This window comes from Thermobia domestica, chromosome 15, assembly GCF_964235325.1.
Source record: "Thermobia domestica chromosome 15, izTheDome1.hap1.1, whole genome shotgun sequence".
In the NCBI taxonomy this organism is placed as follows: domain Eukaryota; kingdom Metazoa; phylum Arthropoda; class Insecta; order Zygentoma; family Lepismatidae; genus Thermobia; species Thermobia domestica.
Window position 1 is genome coordinate 137,489,578 of NC_137468.1, and position 26,810 is coordinate 137,516,387.

Consider the following 26,810-nt stretch of genomic DNA (forward strand, 5'->3'; position numbering starts at 1 on the left):
CAAATGCTTCCTTTCGAAGTTAAATGCTGCAGAAAACATGAAAAAATAAACTTTAAAGGTCCACAGCTCCAAAACTGCGGGACCTACCTAGTCGGGTCTATATTTCACTTAGAAACTAATATGTGCGCTATCCAAAAGTACATATTTCAGAATCATAAGGTACTCACGCAACAGTTTTTATAGAGAAAGTTTGATTACAGGGATATAATCTGATATACTCACCAACTACCTCTATGAAAATTGCTGCGGAAGTAACGCACGATTCTGAAACATGGATATTTGAATAGGGCACATACCAGTTCTTAAGTGAAGTCTTGAGCCGACTATGGCAGATTCCAGCTTTCCAATGCTAATGGAAAAAAAATATAGGAAATCACGACGAAAAAATATAGAAGGTTTCGTGAAGCTGTGAAAAAGAAACATTTCATTTATTCAATAGACAGAAATAAAAAAAAAAATCACATGGAAATCTTTCCTTATAAAGTTAACTCTGTACGCTCAATAGATGTTACTGAAACAGAAAATTGGATACTAGAACAGGAATGACAGAACAGAAAACGCAGAAATGACAATGGAATACTAAAAACGCTACGGGGAAGACACAGAAACCAATTAAACCCTTCCTGGAAAAACTATCTGAAATGTAAAATAAAATCTAAAATGTAAACATTCTGCAGCTGGCGCTTTTAAGTTAAGATTGACTATGTGAAACATATTCTACAATTATTTGCCTACAGTTAGTGCAAAAAGTATTGATACACCTAAATAAATGATTTATAAGTCTTTAAAATCATTACTGCATAGAACTTTTTAATGAATATAACGAAACTAGTTTATTTATTGTTCCATTTTGTAGGTGTATGAATACTTTTTGCGCTAACTGTATATTGTTTGGTGTAATTGTCTTTAGACAATAAGCAGGAAAGAACGAAACACAAAAGTTACCATTCAACCACCCTACTGAGGAGACAAAAGGCCCTCCAACCATCCACAACTTATTTCCTTAAGTTATATTCACAAGTGGAAGTACCAATGCCACAAAAGTATAAGAGATTTCGTTAAAATGTAGGAAATATAGGAGTTTATAGGAAGAGACGCAAATATATAGGAAATATAGGAGCATTGCAAAACCTGAGATTCTATAGTTTTGGAGCTACGGACCCTTAAAGTTCATTTTTTCATGTTTTCAGCAGCTTGAAACTCTGAAAGAAAGCATTTGTGCACCCAGGTTGGTCTATACTTTGTCTTATCTTGGTGTCAGGAATCACCACCCAAACGTTGTCGGTATTGTTTTGCAACATCCTGTATATTATAATACTAAATGAACTGATATAATGGATACTTAATAAAGAAATACTAACCTTGAATTCCACGTAAGCACCCATTTTATTAATTTAATTGTTTAGAATAGTCATGCATTGATGGTGATGGCAAGCAGTCAATGAAATGTATACAATTAATAAAATGGGTGTTTAAACAGAGTTGAAGATTAGTACTTCATTATACATTAAATAAAATTTGTGAAAGACAATTCACCTGTTTAACATTTCTTAAAATTTCACTTTCCTCTCACACTCCCTCCTCTATTACGATTCTTATTTATCGGTTTTAATACAAATTCTTTACTACTCTTCTATCAATCCAGTCTCCTACTTGGAGAAATCGTCTGGAATATTTTTCTTGACTAAGCAATATACAATGCCAATGTATTTATCCTGGCTCCTGCTCCTTTCTCTGTCCCATAATGTAATAACAAAACTCACGTAAATATTGGTCCATAATAACCGAAAACACAACGTAAACACTAATTACATCATTTAAAAAAACTACTTACATTTCGTTTCCTTTCTCTAAAAACCTTGATCGATTGCTCGAATTAAATCAAGTACATTTCTAATAGCTATCCCTGTCTTAAAGCCGAACTGGTCCTCAACTTCATCACTTGTTTGGGCTATAATCTTTTGTTCAATTTTGGAAGCAGAATTTTTACTCAATTTGATACGCGACTACGAGTTACACAGTATTTACTTTTATAACTGAGTAGACCATTAAGATGGATGTCAGTATATTGGCTCATACTGTCGGTATTTCTGGGTACAATATAAGTTCATAGCAAACTACTTCAAAAAGATCGACACTGGATATGAATAATAAACTGCAACACTTACCATTAACAAGCGGAGCACTTCGATCATTAGTTACTGTCTTTTTCAACTTCGTACCACTGCGAATTGATTGAAGTAGCAAATCCCTGCCTTGAGCCTCAGAACGGGATAATTTTGGAGGTTCCGTGGCAGCCAAATTGAATGTGGGTGGCGGAGGAGGCCCCGGGGGTGGAGGTGGTGGAAAAGGCATTGTGGCCTACTCGAATAGGCCTACCTTTTACCTGAAAAACAAAATGGAACATATAAATCAATTAAAAATACTATTTGCAAAAAAAAACATTCTAATTCAAAATTTCCACAATATATTGTGTGCAATTTTATTTCCTCGTACCACTGTCACAGATAATTATGTTCTGTAATAATACATTTCATAACTTTACCCAGTCCAAATGAAAATGATTTTATAAAAATATTTTTGAGTTGATTTTAACGTCCCTTCAACAGCGAGGCTATAAGAGACGCGGACCTACTGATTAACGTGGAATCCTAGTCACATGAGCTCCCGCCGGGAATCGAACCCGGTCCTCCCACTCCAAAAAAAAAATTTAAGTTTTAAATTAAATAGTAAGTAAAGGTCATTGGTTATACACTTTAAATGAGATGAAGTAGGAGTAACTCATAAACATTCATATTTGCACATAACAAAACAGAGATACGGTTAATACAGAATAAATAAACTATATTATTTAATAATAATAATAATAATAATAATAATAATAATAATAATCGAATAAAGTGGTAAGAAAAAATACACACAAAATACAAGACATGTGCTGAAAGTAATCATAGTTGGTCCGTAAAATATGTAATATTAACGTTATTTGGCTGAACTTGATCTCACCTGTAGACCATACCTTCATACAGAATTTATATTTATTTATTTCATTTGAGGCCACTAGAAGTATGAATAGCAGGTATTGACAAAGGTCAATCGTCTAGTTCCTGACCAAAGACGTATTGCAGCTACAAACATCCATGGTCGCATCCGACAGGAGTTTTGTCAGGCCACATTGGACGAGAGCAATGACCGAAAATGGATGGATAAGTAAGACAGTGAAACGTCAATAGAGGACAAAACACTAATAAGAAGGCCTGAGAGTGTACCAACTGATAGCAATTATGAGCGATAGATGGCATGATTCGTGCAGACTTGTGCAGAGAATTCCTTTGGCTACAGGAAAATACGTACCAAGTGGATGCCTCATTAGTTAACACTTGGTTTGAAGGTTAGAGGAGCGGAAGTGAGTTCAGCACTCCTCGCCATGTTTACGTCTACACAGAATTTTTCTTCCTTTTCTCGTGACTCAAAATGAGGCTTGGGTACACCAGTATGACTCCCTTAGGCTTAACATGTTCCAAAGTCGGAGATCCGCTATCACTATGATGATTCTTGTTTCCTGGGATGATAAAGGAGTCATTCTACTCGATTTTCTGAGCAGGGCTCAACTGTAAACACTATACTAAATCCTCGAAGAAACTTCAACAAGCTATCCAATGAACAAAGACCTGAAAAAAAAATTGATGCCATCAAATTGCATCATGATGATGCCAGACTGCACAAATCTCTCACCATAAACTTTTCAGAGGTGTACGGTGATGTTCCATTCCCTTTAGAACTGATTATGACCATCTGATTTCCACCTCTGTGGTGCACTCAAGGATGGTTTTCGTGGCTGAGGGTTCACTGATGTAGCCAGTGCCGGATTTATTTTTAATGGGGCTCTAAGCTATTGAAAGAGGTCCCTTATACGTCAAGCTCTGGGGACCCTTTATACGTAGTTTTCTTTTTCAGCGACAAATATGTGCTACATGCTAATTTATGGACCTAATGGATATCTAAATGGAAACAAGGACCCATTACAAGCAGGGCTGGGAAACGAAGACTCCATTATAAGCGGGGCTGGATAACAGGGTCCTCGCTACAAGAGGGGCTGAGAAATAGAGCACTATTATTTGCCTCATAAAAGCCTAACACCGTTGTTGTATGTGTGTTTTATCTTATTTGCTTTTTCTTGTTTTTGGAAATTATAAGGGGCGATCAATTGAAATCCGTTCGTTTCATGTATTATTGGTATAGTGTGTAGGAGGATATTGTTTGTTTAATAGTGTGTAATGGCTAATTAATGTCCCTATGTGTTGGATGTAGGAATGTTGTTGATACGTGTTTTCGTTTTGCAGGTATAACGAGTGAAAGATAGCGTTCAAGATCCCCAATCCGTCCAAACAGGACCAGCGTGCCGTCATCCAGTTTCTGAGTGCCGACCAGCTGAAGTGTTCCGGCGTAAGAAAGACGTGTATGATGATGCATGTGTCTCCAAAACAACAGTGGTGGACTGGGCCAGAATGTTTCGGAAAGGGCGTGAACAAACCACTGATTATCCCCGTCCTGGTCAAGCCCATGTTGTTGCTACAGAAGACACGCGTGGAAAGGTGAATGCGGCTATAGCTACGGATAAACGCATTAGTCTTCAATCCATGGCTAAACATGAGTTATGGTACTGCTCAGAAAATTGTGAAGGTATCATAAACTGTGCGCGCAGTGGATCCCCAGGGTGTTGACGGAAGACCAAAAGTTGAAGCGTATGGGTTGCGCCATTGAACATTTGTCACATTACGATTTGGAAGGTAACGACTTTTTGCTGTGCATTGTTGCTGAGGCTGAAACTTGGTGCCATCATTTTGAACCGAGTTCAAAGTTTTCCAGTATGCAGTGGAAACACCCCTCATCTCCACGTTTCGAAAAGTTCACACGCAACAGTCTGCGGTGAAAGTTAGGGTGTCTGTGTTCTTTGATTGCCATCAACGCCGCACGCTACTTTCAGACCTTGACACAGTTGCGGAGAACCATCAAAAACAAAAGGCCTGGTTTATTGTCCGCTGGAGTCATTGTGTTGCATGACAACGCGCGTCCACAAGTTGCAAACCAAGTGCAGGATTTGTTTCAACGATTCAAGTGGGAAATGTTGCGACACCCACCCTACAGCCCTGACCTTTCACCTTGTGACTTTTACATCTTTGGGCCTCTAAAGAAGGCATTGAAAAGTCAGAGGTTTCAGTCTGATGCTGATGTTCACGACGCTGTGCGTGATTGGTTTGATAGTCAGCCGTCCAAATTTTACATGGACGGAATCTGTAAGTTAGTGAGACAGTGGGCAAGTGTCTCAATGCTCATGGTGACTTCTTCTGAACAATATTTTTACTGCACGCTAACCATAGACGCCTCTAGATAGTGTAGAAGTTTCCACTCGAAATAAAATGTATTTCATCAATTATGACCACTGGATGGGTTTCATTTGATCGCCCTTATACATTACTATTAGTTTCTTTTTTCTTTAAAATGTTTGGACCTCCAAGCGAGTGGGGCTCTAAGCTATAGCTTATTTAGCTTATACGTAAATCCGGCATTGGATGTAGCTATGGTATGGAGACCGTTTGACCCAGGTAAGATATTGCTTCATGGAGTTTTAACAACGTACGTTTCCGGCATAAGTTGAAAGGTGGACCAAATGTGTTGAGTACAATAGAGATTATTTTAAATAGTGTCATTCTTTTTAAGCAAAGGGCCAAACTATATGCATGTATAGTTTGACTGTTTAACTCCTGTTAACACAATAAGATAATAGTTATTACTTTCAGTATAATCCTTGTATTATTGTATTCATTGTATATCATATGATTGTAAGGTCTTGTTTTCACCTATTAACATAGCTGAAAGTAAGAATCTGTCTTAAAACAGTGAAACTGTGAATTTGGCATCGTCCTTTAGCTCTTGTATTCCTAATATAAAAGGGAAATATGTCATTCTGTGGTCACGCTCTCCTGGAATGTCATAAATCTTACTTGAGATTTTCAATCTTGGTTTAGAAACATATGAGGCACAATAAGAATTTCTTATAATAAACTGCAAAGGTTTCAGTGCATCACGGTAATAGATGCGCTACATGTGCTATCGCCTACTTGTCTGGTGCTAATAGATGTTACCAGTGTTTCTTCCAGACATATTTTTGGGGGGCATTGCCCTCCCCCAAGAGCTCTGAGTGCCCCTGGAGAAGACCAAAATAATATGTCTATTTATATAATATGATAATAAATAAAATAGTGCCGTACAAAAATAATATGTGCCCCTATGAATACTAAGTATGACCCCCCGGATTATTTTTTCTGAAATAAACACTGAATGTTACTATCTGCGGGATCGTTGTGTATAACGAAGTCCTTGAATAATACAAAAAAAAAAAAAAAAAAATGAGTTTGGGGTAGTTAATAAGTAATTTAAACAATTCGACCTTTTAATTAAGCACGATGGATTTCAGATATTTAAACAATGGAGCATTTACTTCTCTGCAAATAATGAAAAACAAAAGAGAAACAGTAATATGTAAAACTTAATGTTGTCATTATTCTATGAACTATCTCGCCTTTACGTATGAAGTTTTCTGTTCTGAGAAAGTCATATTCAATATTGGCAAAATGCCTTATAAAACACATCCCACGTGCTATCATACAAGATTAACTTGCAATTAACAAGATTAAAAGCAGACACCTGAAAGCCTCCGTTTATATACTCAGATATCACAGACCAGAGACGAACATGGTGGAATGGACTGAATCATAAAATTTATGTTTACTTTCTTCTCTCTAGTACTCTACAACTTTTCGTGCTTTGATATATATATACAGTGTGCGATAAAATTAGGCCAAAGGACATAGTCTGAAGGTTTAAATTTCAAAATGAGACAATAAATGCCTTACCCCCCATATATATATATATATATATATATATATATACAGGGTGGGCCATTTTAATTAATCCACGGAAATATCTGAAAAATGATAAAACATAGAAGAAATTTTTGAAGTACACATTATATATTGCTAAGGGGGAAAACCAAATCCGCAAAAAGTACCCTTCCCCGCCCCACCTAAATGGGGGTAACGGGGGGTAACTTTGAAATGTCAAATGGGAACATGGGTCGAGTAATACCTCGTTCGAAAGGTCTTGGAAAACTAAGTAACGCTGTACCAAAAGATGTTTCATATTGTGCACCAGTTTCAAAATGGCCGCCATGATATGGTTCGGAAACTCCAGTACCCGTAGTATGAAAACCATGGAAGGTAAATGAATGGAACAAAATTGAAATACGTAAATATCATAGGGCATATCGAATGATGTAATCCCTGTGATCCCAGTGGCCTCCCTGAAGGGGTCTTGGGGGCTAACTTCAAAATTTCAATGTCCGACCGGACAACGGTTCGGGCGTACGCTTGACCTACCCAATGCTGTTTGGAAGGCAGACTTCATGCATAGAGAATTGGTGCACTAAGTTAACGCGGATGGCCACAGTTACATTTTGATTAACTATTAGCATTCATGTCATATTGTGAGCTTGAGGGACGAAACGGTGTGTACGTATATCCCCGAAATGCTTTCTGAATAACCAGCACCATTGCATAAAAGTTTCTCTTTTTTTAGTCACTACAGCGTCATCCTTACAAACAAATGTTTCAACCACACCATACCTATTTATAAGGTTAGCCTTAATTTACGAATTAAAGTAGAGTTCTCGTTTGAACTTTCACTTTACTTTCCACCCCACTCACATACAGAGCGCAGGGAGAGATTATTTTGCAGGACTTTGATTTCTCTCTATACATTATGGCAATTTTACTCTAATATTTTTATCTCTGTTGTATTATTCTCGAGCCTTGGAACGCCTCCGTGGTTTTCCTATTTAATTTTCGTTATTTTCATTTATGTCTAACCGTATTGATACTATGGGCACTAGACGTTTTCTTAGACACAGTCACCATGTCTTTGCGATCATTTTGAAAACGGTGTCTCATTTCGAAAATTTTCTTACAGAAGCTGTTTGATATTAATTTGTCTATGTAACGTGATGTTACTCGCTTCAAGCTGCTATTTGAAATTTTCAAGTTGGCCCCGGATACCTTTCAGTTGGCCCTTGGAATCACCCCGACAATACCTCTCGATGTGCCTTACGTCAGTTAGCTACTCCAGTTTTTCTTTTGTTGATTTATCTCCAATCGCTTTCATACTACGGGTACTAAACCTTTTCTCTGACACGGATACTATGTTTCGGCGGCCTTTTGAGAACATTGCCATTTCACATCAATCGTTTTCTCCTGCAATATGTTAGATTTTGCAAGATTTATCGAACGAGGTACCAGTCGACTCATGTTACTATTTGAAATTTTGAAGTTAGCCCCCAAGACCCCTTTAGGGAGGCCACTGGGATCACAGGGACCACACCGTTCGATATGCCCTATGATATTTACGTATTTCAATTTTGTTCCATTCATTTACCTTCCATGGTTTTCACACTACGGGTACTGGAGTTTCCGAACTATATTATGGCGGCCATTTTGAAACCGGTGTACAATATGAAACATCTTTTGGCACAGCGTTACTTAGTTTTCCAAGACCTTTCGAACGAGGTATTACTCGACCCATGTTCCCATTTGACATTTCAAAGTTACCCCCCGTTACCCCCATTTACGGGGGGCTAGGAAGGGTACTTTTGGCGGAATTGGTTTTCCCCCTTAGCAATATATAACGTGTACTTGAAACATTTCTTCTATGTTTTATCATTTTTCAGATATTTCCGTGGATTAATTAAAATGGCCCACCCTGTATATATATATATATATATATATATATGTGTGTGTGTGTGTGTGTGTGTGTGACATCTGTAATAAATAAGAAATTTAGTTAATAATTCGGCTCGAGCGATAGCCATGATTTCAATTTTTCCACTCATATTGAAAGCTTCCACTTTGCATTAACACATACAGGTTAAGAAAAGAAACCTACTTCAGTCTTGTGAAAACCACTAAAATTATCAGTTAAACCGGACTTATTTATTTATTTATTTTAAGAAAATCTAGATATTAGCCTATCAAATAAGAAATGGATTGTTGCTGGTCCCGATTTCTCACATCAAGGTCAAATCGAAGGCCAAATATTTAAAATATCTCAATTCAAATTTCGAGCTTTTGCTTCTACTTCCCGCTAAAGCTGTGCTCATCACGACTTTTTTTTTTTCTCCAAATATCGATTCCGTGATGGGCACAGAAAGTCAACACTTAAAAATTACTTTACTGTTAGGTTGAAGATGAGTTGATTCACTATGGGCTATGTTATTCAAATAAAGTAAAACTGAAGTTTTTCAGACAACATTAATTACGTGGACAGCAAACTGTACAGCGAAAAGATGGAAAAATGAAGGGTTAACTTTAAAAAAAACCCGCTCCAGTTGAAATGCTTATACAGACACGGACAATGACACGGAGAACCAGTCGTATTAACAAATGCTGAAACAAATCTTGAATTATTCGCTTATTCACCTAAAAATCATCTTCATTAACATGTCTGCTCACTAGGAGCGTATCCCCCAGCGTATACGTTAACACTAGAAGGACCGGATGGGTCAAAATGACCCATCACCATATTTTAATATTCTACTGTAAACGTATTTGAAATACTAAGTGAATAATATTTTATGAATTTGTTAATGCTATTGGCCTGCACCAATGCTAAACTTCTGAGAATTGTGGGTTCACAAACTAAGGCAAATTTTATAGTTATACCTAAAATGCCCGGAATGGGTCATTTTGACCCATGTTAAATTCCATATATTTTTACGGCATATTTCAATTTAAATATTTGGTACGAACACATAGCTACATATTTTATGCCCTTGTGTTTTACAACTGTGTTACACGTAACTAGACGTACCTCATTTTTACTGAAGTTTTTGATGTGTCTGATGTGGCGCGCAAGGATAAAATACATGTTACTACCAAGTGGAATACATAATGCTACCTCTAGATATTATTCGTTAATGCTGTAATCTACAAAAAAAATCATCTTTCACTACGTTTTTTATTTTTTATTCCATATTTATTCATTTCCAATCCTTATCAGTAATAACTAAATAAGCTCCCATGGAGAAATGGTCGCTTGCTTTCTAGAAGAGCCTCTTGATCTTCTCAAAACTTACTCAAAATTTACAAGTTACTTGTGTTATTGGTGACGGGTGATGTGATGAAACAGACTGCTTTGTAGACTAAGATACAATAATTATGCGATCATTCTGGAATCATGTCACAGGAAAGATCGAAAATTTTACGTAACAACGAAGAAATACTAGCAGAATTGCGAAGTATTTCAGAAAGTGATTCTGGAGATGAAGATTTGCCGATTTCAGGTTCGGATTCCGAATTTACAAAAGAGTGTGAGAATGTGTCCGAAAGATCAACGGAATCCTCTTCGAATGGGTCAAGCGATATTGAAGATTCCGTACCACAAACACATAATTTACCAAGATCTGTAACTGCGGCTGATGGAACAAAATGGGAGGTTATAGATTCATCAACTCCATCTCAGGGTAGAAGACAGACGCATAACATCGTACGTATTACTCCAGGGCCAACACGTTATGCAAAGCAAAATATAACCGAGGATTCGTTGTTTAGTGCATTTCGACTGATTATCAATGATGAATTCTTATCAATTATCAAGAGATGTACCGAGAAAGAGGCGGAGAAAGAAAAACCTAATTGGACAGTAGATAAAGATGAACTTCTAATTTTCATAGTATTGCTCTATGTTAGAGGTGCGTTAGGTCTGTGGAATGTGCTACTGAAAAGTTGTTGGTCCAGCAAATGGGGAGTAGCTCTTTTTAGAGATGCAATGCCTAGGAACAGATTTCTTGAAATCATGAAGTACATTCGATTCGATATGCGTGCAGAGAGAAGAATCAAGCTACAGACTCACAAATTTGCCCTTGCATCTTCAATATGGGACATATTTGTGAAAAATTCGTTGAATTGTTTCAACCCTGGGGAAAATGTTACATGTGACGAACAACTATATCCCACAAAGTGTAGATGCAGATTTTTGCAGTACGTTGCAACGAAACCGGATAAATTTGGAATAAAGTACTGGCTGTTAGTTGACGTCAATACCAAATACTGTCTTCAAGGGTTTCCTTACCTAGGAAAAGACGAAAATAAGCCTGCAGATCAGCCTCTTCCCGAATATGTAGTTTTACGTCTAATGGAACCATATAAGAAAACCGGCTTGAACCTTACATGCGACAACTTTTTTACTTCTGTATCGCTAGCTGAGAAGTTGAAGAAAGATGCTATCAGCATTGTTGGCACAGTACGGAAACAACGTAGAGAATTACCAGTCTCTGTCAAGAAAGTGGAACCAAATCGAGAGCTATATGATACAAAAGTATATAAAAACCAATATGGCCACACGATGACAGACTACCTCTGTAGAAAAAATAAGAACGTGCTAATTTTGAGCACTCTGCATCCTGATGTAGAACTACCAACAACAGGGAAAAAGGAGCCTGAAACAGTTGTCTTTTACAATCACACAAAAGTGGGTGTAGATGTTCTGGACCAAATGGCGCGCAAGTACTCTGTTCAAGCTGGTAGTAGAAGATGGCCAGTTCATGTTCTTTATAACATATTGGACTTGACAGGCATAAATTCTTGGATAGTTTACAAAGCAGTCACTGGAAGATGGATAAGGAGAAGGAAGTTCCTCTTGGATCTAACTGACGAAATCATAAAAGAAAGGAAAGGGAATCTACAACCCAAACAATATCTTCCACAGCAAACTAAGGGTTCTACAAAAAGAAAGCACTGCCAGGTCGCTCCAAAATGTGCCAACAAGTCATCTGCATGCTGCCCATCATGCAAAAGATTTGCCTGCGGAAGGTGCTCATCGAAAGTGTTGGTGTGTAATGAGTGCAAGAAAGACGTGTAAGACAATTTTCTCCTTGCACCATTTTCATGAGTAGGTGAAACTCTATAGCTCATTGTATTCCCAAGATTATTTCAATAAGAAAGGAAAAATGTTAACTAAAGTGTTCATCTGTAAAATAACAGACTGTTTAGAAACAATTTCGTGTTCAAAAAAGGAATAATATAAGAAAAACTATTAGAAACATCATTTTGTAATAAATGATTTATTTTTTTCAATATTTTAATTCTCATACAAATTAGAAAAATAAATTGTGTATTGTTTAAGCATATATCACTTCCATATATCCTGTAACTAGCTATCTATCTGTATATATAAGTATTTTTGTTTACCCCTTAATGTACGTAAAAAGTACTTCTGAACTAACATTTACTATAATTCGCGCTCTCTAGTGCAGAAAGACAAGAACCCAACAGAAAATTCCACAATATCAGTATAAAAATTAATATGGGTCAAAATGACCCATTGCGGGCATTATAGGTAGGTAGAAAGTGCAGTCCTTCTAGTGTTAACATATACTTACGAGAGAATACCTATATCTCAGATTTTGAGTACAGTTTCAAAAGTTCATTTCCGTAAACTGTAAAAGCAGTGATTACTATGCTAATTATCACAAATTAAATGCAACTTTTGAGTTGCATACACACAACCTACTAGGGAATGAAGACCATGTGCTACAAAGAGTACACTGGAAAATGAAATAACATGTTATAACAAAAATTAAAATAAGATGATAATCGATACAAATATAGAGGATGAATATGACATATCCGAACTTCGCCAAGTATGGTAGAAGAAGCTATTTGTTTATTTTTTCTTGGCCAACCGCTCAGAACATTTATAAATCTATATGTGGCTTTGTTATACGCAATTAGTATATTCAAATTCACAAACGATGACGAACTGAAGGATACAAAGGTACAATTGCAAGTAACAACCGTAGTCATAATAATATAGTTCCACTAAACAACGTTGAAAATAGTGGGTAATTAGGTGGTAAGTAGAAATGCCAAAAACTCAACAGTTTACATCGATCATTTCGAAATACGGCTAGAAGATTAAATTTACAAGAAATAACAAAAATAAGTGAAATTTGGAGTTATACTAAGCATAGTTTGAGGGGGAAAGCGAGCATCCCCGGTGGGGATACTTCAGCTGACTTCTTTGGGGGGGGGAAATCCCCCTCATCCCCCCGGTAATTCGCACCCTGTATATATATATATATATATATATATATATATATATATATATATATATATATATATAAGACTTAAGTACAGTGTAGGTAAGCAACGATTTGAGAAGTATCGATTACCTCTCGTCAGTTTCATCGCTTTGATTTTTTTTTTTTTTTTTTTTTTTTCAGGAGCATAGCAATTACGAAGGAATATAGGACACAGGCAATCTGAAAGCAGTTTATTGCTGAAGGATATACCACTTCATCACTACGCAATCATACATTGGCCATCAAAAAAATAATACGACCATCCGTTAGTTTCTGAACGAAGCCGCTGAAAGTCACGGAGCACAACAAAAACGCTCGCCAGACGGTAACAGGGATATCTCTAATCAACTGGTGTGATACTTATGCATAGGATGAGGAACCAGCGATTTATCATAGTTTGATAGGGGCCCGACTGTGATAGCCGGACAACTAGGAATAAGTATTCCGGAAACAGCGTGACTTGTCGGGTGTTCGCGAGCTGCTGTGGTTTGCCCAGGTGGGAAACAAGACGGTGAAACCGGCAGCAAACAACAAGGTGTGGGGGCAGCCACAACTCATTAGGGATGTCAGATGCCGTAGAGTGTCGAGGTTAGTACATGATAGGACGCAAACTGTAGCACAAAATTAACAGCACACTTTAACAGTGGACAAAGCACAGTGTGTCTAAGAACACAGTTTATCGTACTATTAGATATGGTCCTCCAGAGCTGATATCCCCCACGCGAACAAATGTTAACCACACGGCATCGTCGTCTATTATGACTGGACGTGCCCATCATAATTGGACTGCTCCGATGAATCGCGATATTGTCTTAACCATCCGTCGTATTCCAGAGGAACAGCTGCTCAAGATGCGCACAGTAGCAGACGACAAGCCAATGGTGGCTCAATTATGATTTGTGGAATATTTACGTGGTCATCCATGGCCCAGTAGTGTGTGTAGAGGGTACTATGATGGCTCATATTTTTTGACAAGTCACTGCTGGCCAACATCTATTTATGTTGGCGAAGTTTCCAGACGGCAATGACGGCGTTGTCTTTCAGCAGGTCAACGCTTCTCGCCACAAGGCTAATGTTGTGTTACTGTTGAGTTGATTTTGAGTTTAACGTCCGTTCAGCAGCGAGGCTATATGAGACGTGGACCTACTGATTAACGTGGAATCCGAACCACATGAGCTCCCACCGGGAATCGAACCCAGGTCTCCCACTTGTATTACTGTTGTTCGAGGTACACAGTGGTAAATTCCAATTACTGCAATGTCCCTCACTCACCCGACCTCAACCCAATTGAACAACTTTCGGATGTCACTGACCGTCAGGTCCGAGCTCATCGCGAAATTTACATGAATTAAGTGATTTGTGTGTGCAGGTGTGGTGTGTCATGTCTTCAGTCACCTACCAAGATGTCACTGCTTCCATACAGTACTGCTGTTATTCTACGAACCAAAAGTGGACATATTAGGCGGTCATAATGTTTTGGCTGGATAAGTGTATGTTCTCATTCACATACAAACAAGCAATGCCTTAACAACACATACTCGTAGTATATTTCACCTAACTGCTACAGAATTATGAATTCGTATCTGTAACATTATTCTTATTCTACAAAGTTCATTAGCTAATATGAAAAAGGAGAAAACAGTTACAGAAGGAATTGTACAATTAACATGGATGGCAATAACTATTGTGGATGATAGTACAATTTTCTAAGTAGATAACCTTTACAGTTTCTTCTCTCAGGAATCTCTTTGAAAAGGAAACTTTTTCAAATCGTTTTATCAAGTTATAAGTTACTGGTAGAAGAAATAGTGATATGGGAAATGAAATTAATTTCTGGTTTATCGTCCGACGAATATGCTCTTTAGGTTAACGGAAACGGTCGATTAATGGAAGTAAATGACTACGGAAGAATCAGTGGAGTGATGTGAGAAAAAACTGTAAAAATCTGACAAAACGAACGGATACGATGCTGTCCTTTGCAAACTTACTTGAAGAATATGTATGTTTGGATTTGCATCCTTTGCTGCCAAACGTACGAACGAACACATTCTCGTTTGATGGATATTAGGCACTTCTGATCATAATAAAGCAAACTATTGGAAGAACTAACCCTGAACACACAAATTAGAAGCTTTTTACTTTGATCATACCGTTTCGAAACAGCACACGGAAATGGAAACGAAATTATGCTGGATACTACGGGCTACATCTGATAAATTCAATTTTCCATAGTTAGACTTGTTTATACGTCTAATGTTAATTAGCTAACAGGGTAGATACAATGATGCACACATGCCATCCTATGGGTGAGGCAGTCACCCAGTTCCTGCTTCATAAAAGAAAACATTTGATTGGTTGTTTGTAGTTTACTGTCCCTTTTCAGCACCGAGGCTATATGAGATGTTATCTATAGTTTAAGGTGGGATACGAACCACCATAATGGGTTCGAATTTCAACCCTCACCGAAAATCGAACCTGGGACTCCATGCAGAAAAGGTGCGTGCGCAAGTGACTTTGAGAGTAATGAGGATGTACACGTATGTCCAAAATGATTGTCGCCTATCTGTAACTATCTTCTTGTAAGAATATAATTTGAAAATGATTTCGCAGGTTACCGTAAAACGGGGCTACTTTGACAGGTTTTGGACTAGTTTAGATGTGTACACGGGACACTTTCTGCAACCAATGCATGATACTATTCTCATCATAACAATAGGTATCTAGGCTATCACATCCACTACTAAACCTAAGTCTCAACAAGTAAGTTTTGGCGGGAAGAAATTAAGAAATACCGATCAAAGTAGCCCGGGGGTGGGGCTACTTTGACATCTTATATATTTGCTGTATAAGATTAAAGTTACCCAACGTATAGAGTTATTTTGACATGGAATTTATGTAAATTGTATAAAACACTGTTTTGGTCATGTATAAGGTACGGTATGCTGTACACTTGATAAGCAGGAAATCTTTATTTTGTTGTAGTACATCATTATACACCACTATACAAGTTTTTCTAAAGCTTTACTTTTAACATCTTTTACTTTGAACATACACGGTGCTTTACCTTACATTGTTACTTTATTTTTTACTCTATTTTTTTTTTTACTTTACTTTACTTTGAACATAATTACATATGTACCGGTATGTTATCTTTGCATGTAAGAATGGAAAGAAAAAACCTTAGTCGTCAACATCACAGTCGTAACAAGCATACTGAGAATTTTTTGATCCACCCTTAGAAAACCCACACACCCATTTTTTGCACAGGACACATTGAATTCACTCTCTTCCACCCTTGAGTGCGAATTAGATTATTCATTTTTGGGGGAAATAAACAGTGGCGGATCTAGAAGTCCTTATATTATATATTGGGGGACAGGAAGGATATTGAGAGGGGGTAGAAATACAATGGGAGAAATCCCTCATCCCCTCCGGCAATTCGCACCAGGGGCGGATCCAGGGGGGGCGATCGCCCCCCCCAGAAGAGGAAACTCTTATTTTTTATATATAAATAAAACCCATCAAAAGTTTGGAGCCCTTAAAAGTAGCAGTATGACAACCCACCGCCCCCCCCAGAAGTCAGTCCTGGATCCGCCCCTGATTCGCACCGTGGACACCATATCGGCCTTTATCTATGAAAGTATATGCAACAATTCTCACAGGAAGCACGAATTGCTCATCTGTCAAAGTAGCCCCGCTCTATGTCAAAGTAACCCTAAATGTCAAAGTAGCCCGGTTTTACGGTACTTTTAATACTGATACTGTGTATATAATCGGGAAATGTATATTTGTAATAAATTTCATCGGAAAAGAATTATAAATACGAAAATTAGAATGAATAAAACAAAGTGTTGCTAAATTGACAAGAAAGTTTTATTTCGGGTTTATTGACCTTATTTACTGCTCTTTTGACATGAAATTTGCCACATACATGTCTTCGCTGATTATATACATATTAACATTATAAGAAATACCGGGCGAATTCGTTATCAAATTATATTCCTACAACAACATATTTATAGACATGCGACAATAATTTTGGAGATGAGTGTACATAGAGGAAAAGAATTGGACTCTTCAGCGAAAGTAACAGGTTTACTATTTCAAATTCATAATTGGGATTCACAATATTTATAGATGATAAACAATGATTTTGTAAAACAATTTTATGACGGTATTAACACTACTAAGTGCAGTCATAGTGAGAAATCATTATCATTGATATGACAAGTCTAAGTTAGCGCAAAATAATATATTCATGATGGGTATGGAATTCTTATCTACATCACTGGCCCCGCAAATCGACGGAGCGGTCCTGGACACACAATACATTCAATCATTTGCCAACTCTTTTTGCGTGCTAACTTTTACGTCATATGGTACTACTTATGGCAAAAGTGAATCCAGGATTCGCGTACACCAAGGTTATTCGGGTTCGCAGTCTGTCTGGTAATGCGTTGAATGACATATTAAGACAGAGAATGGCCAGATCCGGAAATCAAACCCAAGGCCTTTGATTATTGAATACCAACCTGTTTCCGATTGAAACTGCACCCCTAAATGCGAAAAGAGAAGTATAATTCTGTTTTTACCTAACGCATGCTCATCAAGTCAACATTATTATAGTACAATCTGACTACTAAAATAAGTTTCCTAAAAGAACAATTTTAAAAAATGTCGTACATAGCTAGTATTAGGGATGTTGAAACAAAGCCAAGTTACACTATTTAAAGCCGTTTCTACCAGCAAAATCTGTTCCACGTACAGTTCGCTGGCCAAACAATAAGAAACCAGTTCCTCCCACCATCGTCTCCACACACTCTGGAGCCTCGTCCATATCAAGTAGCCTTACTGACAAACTTTCACAACGGCTGCTGACTCCGCCCTGTCTCCAACCACTTTCTTACTTTAGCTCTACCTTCGTCACATTCAGAAACCTGCCTCAACTCATACAAGGATCATGAAATCTAACATGACAATCCCATTACCTTACTTAGCACATATTCAGTGATGATAACAAAGTACACCCAGCTTTAGCGATTCCAAAATTCTCTCTCTTTTGCATTCCAGTCGAAATTGGCTTATTTATTTTCGTTGATATTGTAGTGAATTTCAAAAAGAAATACCAGTAACCCAATGGTTAGAACTTAGTGTGCGAATAAAAATGAAATCAAAGTTTTACGTCCCACAGTTATGTCGGCTACGCTATAGGAGACGGTAATGATGAGAAATGAATAAAATGGGGAATGAAGAAAGTTGGAGAACCCCGAGAAAATCTACGCACACGTTATTTGTCCACAAAGCTCACTTGGCGCGAGCTGGGATCGAACCAAGAACCCCATGCATCAGAGGTGAACGCTCTACCACTGAGCCACCGCGGCCTCTTGTATGTATATAGTTCAGAGATCAACTCTCAACAGTGTTATTACTTTGTAATGTCACGTTAAATTACGTTATTACCGATGTCTCACATAGATTCGGTGCTGGAATGGAAACGGTTATAAATTCTTAATAACCAATACTAAGACATATTATAGTGTAAGATAATATGAAGTAGGTAGTGACGTCTTCATGACCTTATAGGAATTTCACAGAAACGGAATATAAACTCCATAATTTAAAGCAAAATGGTATCTATTTAAGACACACTATAGCAACGACAGGGTGCCTACTAAAATTCCAAAATGAAATTTCGTGGCCTTTTCTTTACCAAACCATAAAATTTCGTTAACATTCTGCAAAGCGAATTTGGATGTGAACTAGGCTGAGTGTCTAAAGCCGACCACATACATTTTTGGTACCGAATTTTGACGTTTTATAGAACAAAAATTTCCAGTCTGTAATTATATTTTACAGTTAAAAAAAAATCGTGACCCAAAAGCTAAACTTCGTGACCGATACACACCCTGAATGACAGGGTATGGAAATTACTCCTTTCTCAAGTTTTAACATATTATTGCTCTCTTAAAAGTTAAGATACAAATTTTCAAGTATACAATTTTAGACTGGATCTTTAAATTCGCTGCGTTAATGTAATTCGCATTTGCAAATTTTCGGGTCAAATAGGGGCACTTTCGCAGTTCGTATTCGGATCCACTGGAGGCAAGCTTACTCTACGCAAAGTTACCAGGGCCGGTGGCGTGGTCCTGTAATCAAGCTCTCTTGGATGCGACATAGTTTGATGGGGAATGGCCAATATTGTAAGATTTACCTTACGTGATGGTATGTGCATTCGCCAACTGCACCGGTCATGGTTCCGAGCCTATTTTTTATAACCTCGGTGTTCCACATAAAAGGTCTTTTCCAACAATTTCTCAGCTAAAGCTCTATATATATATTTTTAATGCGAAAGTATCACGCCATCTTATACGTCTTGATCTTATTATCCTGATTTTATTCAGTGATGAGTACACTTTGTGGAATTCATGTTGTATAGTCAGCGACAAAAGTTCTTTCCGTTTGTGAAACACTGGGAATAACGGTGTATGGCTGGTATTTTGGGAATAACGGTAGTGGCAATGTAAAGATGATTACATTCTTTTTAATTTACTGAAAACTGTACTCAAATTGACTTTCCATTCTTAAGTAAATCACGAAACTAATTTCATCAAAAGGAAAGAACCTGTCGCTGACTGTACTACTATTTCCGTGTCTATTAAGTATTTTGCTACGAATGTTTCCAAGATTTGTTTTACTTTCAGCTCCTTGTACTGAATTCCCACAGCCTTGGTTCTTTTCTAAGAGTTTCATGCTCATATAACACAACAGCCAGAATTTTGTCCTTCTAAAATTATTAATAATCAACACGAACTACTTCAATGTCAATTTAATCCACAAATAGGATTTGCACGGAGCAGTAACATTTTTTTCTCCAATGATCTACTTTTTAGTTTCTCCTTTCCTTTGTCGTCATCCTTACTTCCAAACCCTACGCTTAGTACTTTTTTTTTTACATTATTGATTTATAATGGTTTCCTAGAAACAAAGAAACCAAAAACCACAAATATTTTCAGTTATTTATTCTTATCTAAAATACTGGATATATTAAGATTTCTGTTTTTTCATCTCATTCGGAAGAAGAGTCATAAAATGAGAAAAAACAATTCTGCACTTCGTTTTTCGGTTCTCGTATGACGTGCAACACTCTTTTCATTCTTATTATTACTCTGAAGTTACTGAAAAAATAATCAACTTTGGGAATTTTATTACCAGAATATTTAAACTGAATATGTGAAAAAGGTTTCCTTTACTCATTCGTGAAGATCATTTAAATAGCCATGTATATCAATTAAGTTTCTTTGCGCTTTACCCAGGTTTTGTAAATTTGTTCTTCTGTGAAATCTCCTTTGTCATTTGTGCTTTTACGTACCAGTGTGAAATAATTATTTTATTTAATCTGTCCATGTCACGTGATATTTAATAAACATATTGGTCCACTTGACCTTTACAATTCTAGGGAAAATGTTTCTTGTTGCAAAACACAATCTTTCTTTTCCATATCGTAATTGTAAAAAAAATGAAATCTTTGAGTTTTACGTCCCACGGTTATGCCGGTTAGGCTAAAGGAGACGGTGATGATGAGTAATGAATGAAATGGTGGAATGAAGAAAGTGGGAGGAAACGGGAGAACCCCGAGAAAACCCACGCACACGGTGTTTGTCCACCACAAAGTTCACTTGGCGGGGGCTGGGATCGAACCCAGGACCCCAAGCACCAGAGGTGAACGCTCTACCACTGAGCCACCGCGGCCCCCCATATCGTAATTATCTACCATGGTCGCATTGAAATATAAATGAAAGCAATTTTGTTTTATGCTAAGCCTTTTTAAAATATTGGTAACATATTTCGTGCTTTTTAATTGCACGTGTATTTCTCGAGTTATTTAGTTTGTTATGAATCCCACGTAGCGTACGATGATATTTCTTTTTTGTGATTACAGCACCATCTAGGCGAGTAACGAAAAGTACTTCAAGTAAAATTTGAGTATTTTCGATCCCAATTTCGAGTCTGCAACAAAAATAGGGAGTTTCCATTTAAAACTTTCAAGTTGTCCCCTGGGGCCCCACGAGGGCACCTGTTGTTTACAGAATTTTATAGGCCCCTGACATGTGTACATTCTTATCTAAATAGATTTATCGCATTTTTTATTTCAGAAATATTTCAGGTCGCAATGTTAGACGTACGTACGGTGATATTTATTTTTTGCGATTATAGCGCCATCTATTAGAACGAAAAAGTGCTTTAAGTAAAAGTTGCTGTTTTGATCGTAGAATCAGAATCTGCAATAAAAATAGGGTGTTTCTATTTGAAACTTTCAAGTTGGTCCCTGGGGACCTATGATGGGACCCCTGGGGACACTTGTTGTTTACAGAATTTTATAGGCCCTTGACATGTATACATTCTTACGTAACTAGATTTGTTACTTCTTGTTATTTCAGAAATATTTGAGGTCGCAAAGTTAGGTGAGACACCCTGTACATATATACAAATGAACGAAAATGACCGATATAGAGTCGAATCAATAGTTTTTGGGGTTACTTTGATGAACAGCAACACTTCCGATGCCATTTAAATCGAAATTCAGCCCCCATTAGTACTTGTAAAGAGGGAGGGTGACATGTAAAAGTAATTGAAAATGACTGATACTAGTGTCGAATTCATAGTTTTTGGGGTCCCTAAGTTTATTGGCGACAGTTTTGGTACCCCTTATACCCAAAATGAAACGTGTTCTCACCGTGCTAAGAACGGGTATTTTGGTTGGCTTCCGGTGCTTTAATATACAGGCTGGTAGGTAAATCCATCGAAAAACTTTGGGAGGCGATTCCTTATACGAAATCAAAGAAAAAGTTCTAACAAAAATGGACGAAAAACGTCTCCTTTCAGAGTTATGATCCATTGAAAATTCGAAAAATCAGTTTTCAAAACTCCCTAACTTAGAAACTATAGGACCTATCCCAAGGAATTACACAGGAACTAGTATGTGTTCTATCTAAATATCCATGTTTTACCATCCTCCGTTATCGGTGAAAGGAACTGTAAAAAGGAAATTGAAGTATAGGGATACTCCTTTGACATAATGGTGTGTTCGTTTCGCTGGTACCGGTGAATTCTGAAACATGGATATTTAGATAGAGCGTATACCAGTTCCTGTGTAATTCCTTAAACCGCTTGGGATATACCCTATAGTTTCTAAGCCAGGCGTTTTGAAACGCGATATTTCGAATTTTCGGTAGTTCATAACTCTGAAAGGAGACGTTTTTCGACCCGTGTTTATTAGAACTTTTTTCTTTCATCTCGTATAAAAAAACTGCCTCCCAAAGTTTTTCGGTGGAGTTATCTACCACCCTGTTTTGTCACTGCTCAAATTTACGCACTTGTGCCGTGTTTGAGTTGTTCGAAAAATATACAAATAATAACGACGGATTTTTATCAGAAATTAGAAAACTAAAAAGTAAAATTAAAGCTGTTGCTCTAAAGTATTTTTCTTGCTAGCGAAATACGTTGTATAGATGCTGAAGACACGTTACAGCAAATAAGATTATGAATCGGCGATTACGTTAAAGCATCAGACGAATAAGTAGTTTATAAATTATATTTTCCGGGTTTTGACAAAATTTCCGGAAATTTTACAAAGCACAAGGAAGATATGTATCTCCATAAAATATATACTTGATTTTAACATATTCTTCCGGTATTAACTAAAATGATTCTGGCCCTGTTATTTTAACACTTTCCTGCCATAAAACGGTAACTTTATAAGATTACTTAAGATAATTTAAATGCGTCTATATTAATTAATCTAACTAGGATTATATTTTAGTATCTTTTGTAGCCATAATTCAATTCTATCACGGTGCTAACTTTAAAGGAGTGGTGCAAACAAAACTTCCCTATCCCAATACGAGAAACATAACTACTCAATGATCTTAACTGTAAACTAGTAAATATAAAATAGTTTTCATTTTCAAAGCATAATGTAGTAAAATATTCGAAAATTTCAATTTTTCCGTTTTTATTCCAAGCTCGGGGAAAAAAGCGGTAAAACTTTTTTTTAGGCCTTTACAACACTAGGTAGAACATAAGGATATAACATTTCGACAGAACATGTCCCTGTGCAGTTTCTTCTACGTCTAGGGTATTCTTTTGAAATATAAGAGACGCTTTTTTTTTCGGTATGAGCGAATTTGTTTTGCGTTTTGGTATTTTCTGAATCCATTTATGATTAAGATATTTCAATGGTCCACATCTGAAAGACTAAGTGCTGTGCGATTTCAAATTGCCTATTTACATATTACGAAATATTGATACAATGACAAATGCAACTTACTCTAAATCACAAGCCGGAGGTGTCTACTCTGACGATGATATAACGCCGATTAACATTATGCATCAGTGGTGTTTTTGATATGGTTCTTCTAATTAAATAGATTAAAATTAATTAAAACGTTATGCATCTTTCTTAGCATCACTTAAGATTCTGATGGTTTTCCACACGAATCTGGCGGAAACTTGGAATTTTGGTAACACCGATTCCAAGTTTCAAGTTGGAATCATAATTCTCCCCAAGTTTATGTAAATTTCGACTTATCTAAAAGAAATTACTTTTCAATTTGTTTACATCTATTATAGAAAACTGAAAGTGAATATATAACTTTATAATTCTTGAATCACCCGACCGATCTTTATCAAATTTTCAACATAGGTGAGGTTCAGGACTGCAATTTTCTTTTTTATCATTTCACTTGCACGGTGCAGCTTCGAGAAGGGGGAAAGGGGAGATATTCAAAAATGATCCAAAATAACCGATATTAGTATCGAATCCATAGCTTCCGAGATAAACAGTGACACTTCCGATGCGTTTAAATTCAAATTCTCCCCCCCCCCCAATTTGGGGAGGAGGTGATACATAAAAATGATCGAAAATGACCGATATTAGTGTCGAATCCATGGTTTTGGGGGTCACTGAGACGAACAGTGACAGTTCTGATTCCTTTAAATCCAAATTCAACCGCCAACTGTCCTTTATGTCCAAAATGAAACGTATTCTCCTCGTGCGAAGAACGGGCAATCTGCTAGTATTTTATATAATTTAATGACAGTGATAACAGTACCATGATTTAATCGTTCTCTGATCCCAAAATTATGGGGAGAAGAGACGGTGACTCTGTGATAGAGCGCTGGTGCACAGAGTTCGTAGTTCGACCTCAGATCACGTAAGTTTGTGGTACACAACATTGTGTCCGTGGGTTTTCTACTAGGAGGTCTCTTGTTTCCTACCTTATTCACATTCTACCCGTCATTTCGAATCATTCATTCTCATAAATCATCCGTCTCCTTTATCATAAAAGATATAACCACGGAATGTTCAATTAAAGATTTCATTTCATTTTTCTCCAACCCTCAATAATCCTAATTAAAACCTCCTATAAATTTATGTTGACTCATGGATAAACAATTAATGTTCTCACATTCCTGCGAGAGATCTACTAGATAGGCAGAATAAATAGTTAAAGAGTCCCACATTGAGTCTCTTGAGTCCATAACTCATTCATAGTTTTGATGTTAGAAAAAAAAAAAAAAGCCCAAATAAGCACATGCTATGGAAGTACTAATACCTATAGAATACACTGATATGCACTTTAGTCACTTCCTCTGAAAATGTGCTAACTGAAGAACGTTGCTTTTTAGGCACGCGAAGACTTTCACCTTATGAAGAGAAACAGTATTGAAAAGAAGACTTCCAAAATATTTAATTTACCAATCTGGTTCTGGGACCTGATGTCATCCATGAAATACAATTCCAAGATAAAAGGTAATAGAACGGAAGCAGCCTAAGTAACTATGTTGTTTAAGAGTTTAAGCCCTTTCTAGTATCCAGACTGTGAGACATTGACCTGAAGTGTAACAATATAAACTTCCATACAAATGAAATGTGAGAATTTGAACATTTTTTAGTCACTAAGTAGTTTATGACGTCATTTCAGTTGCAATTCCAACATTCACCTACGATAAAATAGTACAGGGAACTTCCGAAATCAAAACGTTCTTCACTACATCATACAAGGACTTTTCTTTTTTTAATGCTTATTGTACAGGCCTCTTGAGAATCACGAAGCCCGCAGGATCAATAATATAACGGCTTTCCAATCTCGCAATGTGTGGCTGTGAGAATTTACTGCAGTTTGCGAAACAGCACATCTATTTTAAGTCAAAAGTACGAAAGGATGTAAGTTCAAATCTAACTACTGATAAACCGTTTTCAATTATCTTTTATATTTATGCATTCCTCACACCTACAAATAGTAAATATATAGCTACTTTAACTTGAGATTCAACTATGATAAAGTTTTGAAAAGGTAAGTCAATGAAATTGTCAATGTCATATTGATTCACAATGGCTTTTCTAAAGCAAATATTAACAAGTTTATTCTATCATTTCAATTAATATACAAAGAGATCTTATGATTTCATTATGGGTTATCAAAACGCTATGAAGTTCTAAATTTTCACTTTGAAATATTAGACAACACCGCATTATGTTTTGTCTTTTGCCAGTAATACAAGCAAATACTAATTCTCCCGCTGGTCTAGTGGTTAATCTTTACTGTTCGAATTCGATTCCCGGTGGGGTATCACTGAAATGAGAATACATTACGACAGTTCCGATTTCACCTTAAACTAAAGGTTTCCCCTCATAATCCTCGATACTGAAGAGGGACGCAAAACTTCAATAAACAACAACAAATAGTACTTTAAAAAAGTGTATGTGAGAAAGAGAAAGAGAGAGATAGATCACAAACCCACTCTTCCCATCCAATATTCTCAGATAAAGAGGATATTGTGATTCCTCAGGCTCTTTCGACACACTGCAAATCAGAATATTCTGCAGATAAAAAAGTACGAGACACCTAAGAAGGATGAAACAAATCAGAAATACGAACACGGCAAACAATGTTTCGTTGGAAAGACTATGGGGAAGAGGCCTTTATGTAGACCATAAATACATTCTATGGTTAATACAAAGTAGGATCGTTGGAAGATAGGTAAATACAATATTTAGCTGTATTGATTAACATAACAAGTGTACAATCTAGTAATGAGCTTTTGTTTTTGCGGCAATGAACATTTGGATCTGTTAAGTCGGTACAACAAAATCAATGTAACTAGTGACTTTCGTTTTTCCGCTGAAACAGTGTGACAGTCAATCTCAAAAATGATTGGTTTTAATTTACACAACTTCTTTACTGGTTGCAGAAGATACTCGGATCTTGAATTACTACGTACAAATTATAAAGATATGGATAATGATTTAATAAGAAGAATATTATAATAAGTAGAAGATATGAGAAACGTGAACCTAAATGCACTCTTCTTATTACTGCTTCAATTAACTCCATTTATTCTGAAAGAGACTGAATATTACTTAACTCTTGATATTACCAACAGCGACTATGGCCGGCCGGCCGGCTTTTAGTTAGTTGTGTGCTAAGTAACTGGATCTCACGGCCATTTTTCTTCTTTGAGAAACTATAAGAGTAAAGAAAGTCGTGGGTGTGAAAAATTTTGAATTCCTTACACTTTTTGGATATCCGCCCGTCTGTAGAGGGCTAGAAACCAC

At 36.9% G+C, this 26,810-nt stretch overlaps 1 protein-coding gene across 4 annotated transcripts in view; it reads right to left on the reverse strand.

Annotated features, from left to right (window-relative positions):
• Positions 1-26,810, reverse strand: part of LOC145671257 (uncharacterized) — a 103,709-nt gene that overhangs the window by 46,502 nt on the left and 30,397 nt on the right. For all 4 annotated transcript variants that reach the window (XM_081740177.1, XM_081740175.1, XM_081740174.1 and 1 more), the window contains exon 2: positions 2,169-2,386. In XM_081740177.1, coding sequence (XP_081596303.1) covers positions 2,169-2,355 — 187 coding nt within the window. In that variant the 5' untranslated portion in view covers positions 2,356-2,386. The remainder of the gene's footprint in view (positions 1-2,168; positions 2,387-26,810) is intronic.